Genomic DNA, 10,300 nt, shown 5'->3' with positions numbered 1-10,300 from the left:
CAAGTCCTGCTTCTTGGTTTCCCACTAGGGCCCCTGGTTGACCACTGTGAGAACAGGATCCTAGACTAGACGGTCACCCATTTTCCAGATCCAGCACGCTCTTTTTTTATGTTTTTATACTCCTTTCTTTTAAAAAGTGCTTTTGTTGCCCTGGGGAGACAGAGAACCTTGCTCCATTTTAATTGCGCAAAACTAAACATCCTGGTTGGGACACGGGTGACACTGTGGGTTAAACCACAGAGCCTAGGACTTGTCGATCAGAAGGTCGGCGGTTTGAATCCCCCCGACGGGGTGAGCTCCCGTTGCTGAGTCCCTGCTCCTGCCAACCTAGCAGTTCGAAAGCACGTCAAAGTGCAAGTAGATAAACAGGTACTGCTCCGGCGGGAAGGTAAACGGCGTTTCCGTGCGCTGCACTGGTTCGCCAGAAGCGGCTTAGTCATGCTGGCCACATGACCCGGAAGCTGTACGCCGGCTCCCTCGGCCAATAAAGCGAGATGAGCGCCACAACCCCAGAGTCGGCCACGACTGGACCTAATGGTCAGGGGTCCCTTTACCTTTACCTAAACATCCTGGTTATGTGCTTGAATCCCTGCTCCCCATAGAATCATAGAGTTGGAAGAGACCACAAGGGCCATCGAGTCCAACCCCCTGCCAAGCAGGAAACACCATCAGAGCACTCCTGACATATGGTTGTCAAGCCTCTGCTTAAAGACCTCCAAAGAAGGAGACTCCACCACACTCCTTGGCAGCAAATTCCACTGTCGAACAGCTCTTACTGTCAGGAAGTTCTTCCTAATGTTTAGGTGGAATCTTTTTTCTTGTAGTTTGGAACCATTGCTCCGTGTCCGCTTCTCTGGAGCAGCAGAAAACAACCTTTCTCCCTCCTCTATGTGACATCCTTTTATATATCCCCAAACCCTTACAAGTCTGGAGAATGTGTCCAGAAAATTATATTCAGGAGGTGGACTCTCCTTCCTTGGGGGATTTTAAGCAGAGGTTTGATGGCCATCTGTACATTGTCCAATCTGTACAATGCTGTACAGTTTTGGGACACCCATAGTTAGAGTTAGTATATGTTAGGAATTACTAAATGCTTGAAGTCTTCACCTGGGGAGAGACAGTGTTGCAGTGTTTAAAAAATGCAGTTTACCTGGTCTACCAGACCAGGGCATCAACGGGGCTGGGGGAGGGGAGAGACAGTTGTTAAGACGTACAAAGATGTTGATGGTCACTGATCAACACATGAAGGAAAACCCGTGAATCTGCTGAAATTCAAAGGTTAAGCCTTTTGTAGTATGGAAATGCAATTATGGGGAAAGTTCACCTGTTCACATTCTATCTGTCAGGCACTACTGTATTATGTGGGTGGCCATTAAAAAAAATTGGGGGGTGACCATCCACTCCACTTGCAAAAGAAGTCACTACTATATCACCTTGTTGTTTCCCCAGGTGAGGGATCACCTGCTAAATAAACCATGGAAACTAATTCTAAATAAATAAACCATGGAAACTAAATCTAATAGATGCCTGGAGACTTAGACATCCGCTGGAAAAGCAATTTACGTACCACTCTGAGCCTAACCAATCACTGTCCCGAATAGATCAGATCTGGGTCTCGAACGAATTAACACCAAGAATTATACGAGTAGAGATTCAGGCCAAAACAATATCTGATCACAACCCAATAAAGATGGAACTGAAAGGTCTGGAAGAAGGTACTTTTAGATGGAGATTGAAGGATTATCTCTTAGATGACCAAGATATAGTTGAAAAAGCGCAGAAAAGGATGAAAGAATTCTTTAAGGATAATATGAATAAAGGCACCAAAACTAAGGTGGTGTGGGACGCGGGTAAGGCAGTGATGCGGGGCTTTTTTATTCAGCAGAATGCCATTAAAAATAAAGGAAGAGATAAAGGGAAAAAGGATATTCTGAGACAGATAACGGACCTGGAGGGGAAATTAGTTAAAAAACCTAACAATAAGAGAATAAAAGAAAACATTAAAGTACTGCAAGCCCAGTACGCAACAATAATAAATAGGGAAGTAGAATGGAACATAAAAAAACTAAGACAAAGAACGTTTGAGTTTGCGAATAAGTCAGGGAAGCTTTTGGCATGGCAAACCAAGAAAAGAAAGGAACAAAGCACAATAAATAAAATTGTAGCGAACGGAGAAGAAATAACTAACCCCAAGGAAATAAGGAAAGGTTTTCTGGATTATTATAGAGGATTATACAAAAATAGAGAGAGATTTAACCAGAGAAAAATAGAAAGATTCTTGAAAGATAAACAGGTTCAGAAGATTCCAATAGAGAAAAAAGAGCAATTAAACACCCCAATAGAGACAGAAGAAATAAAATCAGCAATTAAAGATTTAAAAAGAGGGAAAGCTCCGGGCCCAGATGGCTTCACGGCAAGTTACTATAAAGAAATGGAAAATACTGTACTGGCACCACTGAGAGAAGTAATGAATAATATTTTGAAAGAAAAAGAAATACCAGATACTTGGAAGGATGCCTTCATTACTTTAATCCCAAAACAAGACTCAGATCTGTCGCAAGTTAAGAACTACAGGCCGATCTCGCTGTTAAATGTCGATTATAAAATTTTCGCAGGAATATTGGCAAGTAGAGTTAAAAACATATGGCTAGAATATATCCATGGAGACCAGGCGGGCTTTCTGCCTGGCAGGCAAATGAGAGATAATATTAGAAATATAATAAATTCCATAGAATACTTGTCTGCCAGGTATGATAAGCAAGCCATAATGATGTTCGTGGATGCAGAGAAAGCATTCGATAATATAGTTTGGGACTTTTTACTAAAACAGTTAGAATATATGGAGGTTGGTACGAACTTCTTCAACGGAATAAAGGCAATCTATACGGAGCAAAAGGCCAAATTAATTATAAACAACGTGGTGTCAGAAGAAATAACGGTAGAAAAGGGTACAAGACAAGGCTGCCCACTCTCCCCGTTGCTATTTATAATAGTACTGGAAGTACTCCTGAACTCAATAAGACAAAATAAGAAAATAAAAGGGATTAGAATCGGTGAAAATGAATATAAAGTTAAAGCATTCGCAGACGATTTAGTAATAACAACAGAAGACCCGCTGAACTCAATAAAAGAGATACTGGAAGAACTGGAACAATTTGGTAAGGTGGCTGGTTTTAAGTTAAACAAAAGGAAGACTAAAATAATGGTGAAGAATTTAGATTCGAAGGCAATCGAGGAATTACAACAACAAACAGAAATAGAAGTGGCCAAAAAGGTAAAATATCTAGGGATATGGATAACCCCGAAAAATATAGACCTATTTAAGAATAACTATGAGCAGGTATGGAAAGAGATAAAAAAGGACTTGGAGAGGTGGGGGAAGCTGAGATTGTCATTCTGGGGTAGGATAGCCTTAATTAAGATGAACGTTCTCCCGAGAATGTTATTTCTGTTCCAGAACTTACCGATAATCAAGGGCACTAAGATATTCAAAGAGTGGCAAAGAGGAATCTCAAAATATGTCTGGCAGGGCAAAAAACCAAGGATTAAGTTTAAATTGTTAACAGAAGCTAAAGAAAGAGGGGGATTCGCCCTGCCAGATCTGAAGTTATACTATGAGGCAGCGTGCCTCTGCTGGGTGAAAACATGGATAAAATTGGAAAATAAGGAACTATTAGACCTGGAGGGGTTCGACAATAGAGCAGGATGGCACGCGTACTTATGGCAGGGGAAGAGGAAGCACAAGGGTTTCGCAACACATATTTTTAAAGGCCCCCTATTGGAAGTTTGGGAGAGGAATAGATTTTTATTAGAACCTAAAGTACCACACTGGCTATCCCCATTGGAAGTTATGAGCGTGAAAAAAGTAAACATGAGAGGTGACTGGATAACTTATGAACAATTGTTAACAAAAGTAGGGGGGACATGGAAATTGAAACCATATGACCAGGTTAAAGGAAAAGTCTATGATTGGTTACACTATTTCCAAATAAACGAAATGTTTAGACAAGACGTTAAAGAGAGAGGATACGCGGATAAAGAATCTAAATTCCAGACTGAAATAATAAACAATGATTACAAAATTCTTTCTAAAACGTATAATATGCTATTAGAGTATAACCTGATAGATGAGGAAGTGAAGTCTGTGATGATTCATTGGGCAAGGGACATCGGCCATAATATATATTATGAAGAATGGGAGAAACTCTGGAAAAAAAACCTTAAATTTACAGCTTGCATAACGTTAAAAGAGAACCTCATGAAGATGTTTTACCGTTGGTATATAACACCTGCAAAATTAGCAAAAATATATAAAACTTGTAATAAATGCTGGAAATGCAGGGAAAAAGAGGGATCCTTCTTCCATATGTGGTGGGACTGCAGAAAGGTCAAAGGCTTTTGGGAAAGTGTATATAATGAAATGAAAAGTATATTAAGATATAACTTTGGGAAAAAGCCGGAGGCTTTTCTGTTAGGCCTAGCAGGAAGTGATATAAAGAACAATGACAGTAAATTCTTCCAATATGCAACAACGGCTGCAAGGGTCTTATTGGCTCAAAATTGGAAACAACAGAACATACCGACGCTTGAGGAATGGAGAGCAAAACTACTAGAATACGCGGAGATGGACAGATTGACGGGGAAAATTAGATATTTAAAAGACCAAAGGTTCATTGAGGACTGGGGGAAATTTGTGGAATATCTGGAAAATGTAAGTGAAGGTCAGATAACGCTAGTTGGGTTTAAAAAAGCTCTGTGAAAAGGTTGGAATATTGTCTAAAGAGAAAAAGAAGGAAAGAGAAAATAATGTCAATATAAGCTAGGATTTGTGTGAATTTGTTAAATTAGGGTATGGATGATTTCAGGGGAAGCTGAAGGAAGTCTTATAGAAAGAAATCTGTGACAACAAGGTGTAAACTGTTTTATTTTCTTGTTTGTTATGATTTAAAAACAATAAAAATTATGCGAGAAAAAAAAAAAAATAAATAAACCATGGAAACTAATTCAAGTCCTGTATCCAGGTGGGACCCAGCATTTATTAAAACTATTGCAATAGTTTTGCCATCCAGCTGCTCAGCTGCTTCTCATGACCTGTAACATTTCCTTATGTTTGTAGAAAGGTGTCTATGTTTTGAGAATGTTCAGATGTTTTATGACTCTTGTTTTGAACTACTATAAAAGCTGTGTTCTGACTTGCCACTAATGAGCAGCTGATCACACAACGGTTGGTTGGTTGATTGATTGATTGATTGATAAATTGATTGATTGAACGACATTCTATTTGAGTAGCAAAGAATTAAAAGGGAAGAAAAGGCAAAACATCTTCCTCCAGAGATGTTCTGATCCATCACAATTTGCCACTGGCGTAATAGTTTCAGAATACAGAAAAGCCTTTGCAGACATTCGGCAGCTTTTGTACAGGAGGCGGCAGGGCTTATAAAGTCACGGCAGGCCAAGCCAGCAAGGGGTGGGTGCCTGAATTTCCATTGCAGTTTAACTATACCGCCTGCTCTGCTATCCCCAGTACCAGACAATGAAAATTATAATTAGAATTAGAATTATAAAACAAAGGCAGCAATTGCAACACTGTATAGGGAATGAGGACCCTGTGAATGATGGGGCTGAGGACCTCGGGAATGATGGACTTGGTGTTTCTATCTGTATAATGGTCGCCGGATACCCTGTGCTTTGGGGTTTCCCATGGTGCTCTGCTTGCTTCGACCGCCCGTGTTACCCTTTGTGGATTCCCAGCTGGCACCCTTCACAAAACTCGCGCTTATGCGGACCACCCTCGTGACAGACCACCTTAGAGAGCTGACTGCGGTCAACCTGCTCCCCATAGCACTTCTCCCTGATGTCAAGAATCAAGTCTTTCAAGATGTCGGCAACGTCGTCCTCAGAGAACTGTGGCTCTTCGTACGTGTCCAGAGAGCATTCATGGCACCGTTGACCAAAGCGCTTCATCTTGACGTGTCCTCGCCTCTCAGAACTCTCCCATTGCATGTGGAACAGGATAAGAACTTGGTGTGAGGACCAGCTGTTGAGGCATCTGGAACAGGTAAATCTAGCAGGGAGAGAGATGGGGGGCGGGGAGCAAGCAGAATTTGGTACTTCTGTTGATGCTCTCCTGAAGCGTGGACCTTGCATATTGTACATTGTAACCTTCAGCTAATTGCCCATAGAGAACAATGGTTTTAAAGTACTCAGTGACTCCCCCTCCCAGTGGTTCTTCCCCAGCCATACCCACTTGGGCACCTGATATCAGGTGAGAAGGAAAGGAGAGCAAAGGTGTTGTGATAGAGAGAACATCCACCAAAACATCATATCACATGAGACAAACTGCCCCCCCCCCATGAGCTAATGAGCTTCCACAGCAGATTATAACGGGTTATTTCTACTTACCGTATTTTTCGCTCTATAGGGCGCACTTTTTCCCCTCCAAAAATGAAGGGGAAATGTGTGTGCGTCCTATGGAGCGAATGCAGGCTGCGCACCCCAGGCTTCAGGCAGCTATCTGCCAGGCTCCGAAGGCTTGCGGACAGCAGCCTGCAGCCTGAAGCCCAGGGAGTGCAGCTATCCGCAAGCCTTCGGAGCCTGGCGAGAGCTCCTGCCGGGCTCAGAAGGCTTGCGGATAGCAGCAAGCTCTGGGAGTGAAGGTGAGGTTGCACGCAACCTCGTCCCCGCTCCCGGACCCATTCTGGGGGCTGGGGTCAAGGAAAGCTCGGGCTTCCCCCGCCCCAGCCCCGCAGCTAAAAACAAAGCCAAGACAGTGAGTGGGATCCATCCCGCTGGCTGTCTTGGCTTCTGCCAAAGTTGCGCGCAGACTATCCCGGCTGGAGAGGTTGCGCGCGGCTAAAGAGGAAGCCAAGGCAGCCAGCAGGATGGATCCCGCTGGTTGTCTTGGCTTCTTTGCTCTTTGGGCCTGGGGGGGGGGAATAAAAAAAATGTTCTTTATTTCCCTCCCCCCTAAAATCTAGGTGCACCCTATGGTCCAGTGCGCCCTATAGAGCGAAAAATACGGTAATGGGTTTTCCATGGGAAGAGGAAATTCAGAGAGAGAGAGAGAGAGAGACCTTGGCATTTTGAAGACGTTGACAAGGTACAGATGCTGCAAAAACCCTGTGTGCATAAGCACTATCAATTCCACAAAAAAACTCCCAGCTGGGCTCACTCTGCAGGTGTGCTGGAGCACAATATGGGATGAGACGTAGATCAGGAGAAGAGAGTCCACACACAGAATGTCCCACTTTCAATCCCCAATGGCATTGCAGGGGGTTGGGCTACATGACTTGGGGTCCCTTCCAACTCTAGTATTCCACGATTCTATTTAGGGCCAAGAGAGAACCCTACATGGAACCCTGGAGAACCGCAGCCGATCAGGGCTGGTTCATCTAGCACTGTGCTGTCTCCCCGAGAATCATAGAATCATAGAGTTGGAAGAGACCACAAGGGCCATCGAGTCCAACCCCCTGCCAAGCAGGAAACACCATCAGAGCACTCCTGACATGTGGCTGTCAAGCCTCTGCTTAAAGACCTCCAAAGAAGGAGACTCCACCACACTCTTTGGATCCAAACTTGACATGAGCGAACAGTGTGACGCGGCAGCTAAAAAAGCCAATGCAATTCTGGGCTGCATCAATAGGAGTATAGCATCTAGATCAAGGGAAGTAATAGTGCCACTGTATTCTGCTCTGGTGAGACCTCACCTGGAGTACTGTGTCCAGTTCTGGGCACCACAGTTCAAGAAGGACACTGACAAACTGGAACGTGTCCAGAGGAGGGCAACCAAAATGGTCAAAGGCCTGGAAACGATGTCTTATGAGGAACGGCTAAGGGAGCTGGGCATGTTTAGCCTGGAGAAGAGGAGGTTAAGGGGTGATATGATAGCCATGTTCAAATATATAAAAGGATGTCACATAGAGGAGGGAGAAAGGTTGTTTTCTGCTGCTCCAGAGAAGCGGACACAGAGCAATGGATCCAAACTGCAAGAAAGAAGATTCCACCTAAACATTAGGAAGAACTTCCTGACAGTAAGAGCTGTTCGACAGTGGAATTTGCTGCCAAGGAGTGTGGTGGAGTCTCCTTCTTTGGAGGTCTTTAAGCAGAGGCTTGACAACCATATGTCAGGAGTGCTCTGATGGTGTTTCCTGCTTGGCAGGGGGTTGGACTCGATGGCCCTTGTGGTCTCTTCCAACTCTAGGATTCTATGATTCTAGGGGAGACAGCACAGTGCTAGATGAACCAATGCTCTGAATCAGGAAAAGGCAGCTTTCTATGTTCCTGCGCATTACAAAAATATTAGCTATCTGGTAGAAGCTTTGTTTGTTTTTTACCTTCCATGAGCATGCTCCTGAAATGTTACCGTCCATCCGGGCTCCACGCTGTGGGAGTCAAGCCTCAGATCCATTGTCAGCTTCCAGGGATCATTTGGCTTCGCCTCATGCATCTGCTTCTTAAAAACCCATCTCCAAAAATCCATCGTGAGCCTTTTCATGCTTCTTTTCCGATCGGTGTTGCTTAATGACAAAGGTGACTGTGGTCTTTTTTGCAGAGGCCAGAATGGGATGCAGTGAGAAGGTGAGTGTCGTTTGTGATTCCCTGCTTTGCTTTCCTCACTCTCACAAGCTGACCATTTGCGAAACGAAACTCAGCCAAGAGTTAACAACACCAGAGGTTCAACTGTGAGGACTTTGGGACAAGTCCACTCACCTCTTTATCGGTGGGCAGCATTGCATTGGGTAAGCCTTTGGTTGGCTGGAGGGGAGATTATTGCCTTCGCCTTCCCCTCCTCAGTAAGGGTGTCCTGTTAAAGGGATCTGGGGTGAGAATACTGTCCAAAGCCTGGGCGTGGGCTAGGGCCATGTCACAGCCCCTATTGGGACCCCTCAGGGTGGTGCCACTATCTCATGTAAGTCACAGGGCACCCCCTATCTGTTGTTTATCCTTCTGTGGACTCGGTGCAGATGGGCAGGAGTCAAGATATAGCCTAAGACAAACCGCTCACATCTGTAACCAATAAAACTGTGTCCTATTTCAACCCATAAACCAAAATACTTTGTGTCAGTGTGTTTTATTGTTCTCCTAGGAACTCTGTGGCTCAGGTGCCTTGGCACGCAACTCCTTCTGTAGTTTCCAGGTGACATGGACAACCAACAATAGCTTTTATTCCCTTGCAATACAATAGTATATAAGCGTACTTCCGCAGTGGCCAAGGTAACATTTCTAAGTTCTTTGTATACTATTTTGTGTTTTAGCTAATACAGTGGTACCTCAGGTTAAGTACTTAATTCGTTCCAGAAGTCCGTACTTAACCTGAAACTGTTCTTAACCTGAAGCACCACTTTAGCTAATGGGGCCTGAAGCACTATTTCTGGGTTAGCAGAGTCTGTAACCTGAAACGTATGTAACCTGAAGCGTATGTAACCTGAGGTACCACTGTAACTCCAATGAACATTACACTTACTGTTTGTTAACTGCCTTGATCCTTCCTCCAAAAATTAGCAAGCAGTATGTCACTGGTGGTTTCAATTCTTTCTTGTTATTGTGTTTTAAAAGCTGTGACGGCTGAAGAAAGTAATGCTTTGGGATACCAGTACTTGGAAACTGCAGGAGAGTTCCCTGGTTTCCCATTGGGGCCCCCGGTTGACCACTGTGAGAACAGGATCCTGGACTAGAGGGTTACCCATTTTCCAGATCCAGCACGCTCTTTTTTATGTTTTTATACTCCTTTCTTTTAAAAAGTGCTTTTGTTGCACTAGGGAGACAGAGAACTTTACTCCACTTTAATTGTGTGTCAGGGAACTGACATCAGAGCGAAAAGCGGAGGCAGGGCTCCAGAGCGATGCCGGAGAGGGAACCAGTCGGGGGGAAGGAATTCAGCGTGACACCAATAGAGAGGAGAGGGAGATGGAGGAATCGGTGTCAGGGCTCCAAGACCCTTCAACCGAGACCAGCGGAGAGAGCGCTGGCACGCCCTTGCCGTCCCCTTACTTGCGCAGACGCGTTCCGCGCAGGGAACATAGGCGGAGACTTGGGGTCAAACAGCTTTTATGCTGGAAGAGATTCAAGAAATGCCCACTGACGGATTCTGCAAGTGACTAACAGGTCATGGAGGGCGAGCTCTAACCCTAAACATGGTTGAGCAAACGATCTAACTGAAGTGGAGGCAATTTACGCACGAGTAACCCACCCATAACCATTACATTGTGCAAACCCAAATGTCCGGGTTATGTGCTTGAATCCCTCCTCCACAAACCCTTACAAGTCCGGAGAATGTGTCCAGAGAATTATATTCAGGTGG

At 44.3% G+C, this 10,300-nt stretch overlaps 1 protein-coding gene across 1 annotated transcript; it reads right to left on the bottom strand.

Annotated features, from left to right (window-relative positions):
- Positions 1-5,514: 5,514 nt before the first annotated feature.
- On the bottom strand, positions 5,515-8,673 carry LOC309342785 (receptor-transporting protein 2-like; the record flags this gene model as incomplete). The annotated part of the gene is given in 3 exon segments (XM_081863609.1): positions 5,515-5,730; positions 5,734-6,064; positions 8,334-8,673. Coding segments are annotated over 3 exon segments (708 nt in total). The 5' UTR covers positions 8,495-8,673.
- Between the last annotated feature and the right edge of the window lie 1,627 nt (positions 8,674-10,300).

Source organism: Podarcis erhardii, assembly GCF_964252035.2.
Source record: "Podarcis erhardii genome assembly, chromosome: 5".
In the NCBI taxonomy this organism is placed as follows: Eukaryota; Metazoa; Chordata; class Lepidosauria; order Squamata; family Lacertidae; genus Podarcis; species Podarcis erhardii.
This window is presented reverse-complemented; position numbering and strand designations above follow the sequence as displayed.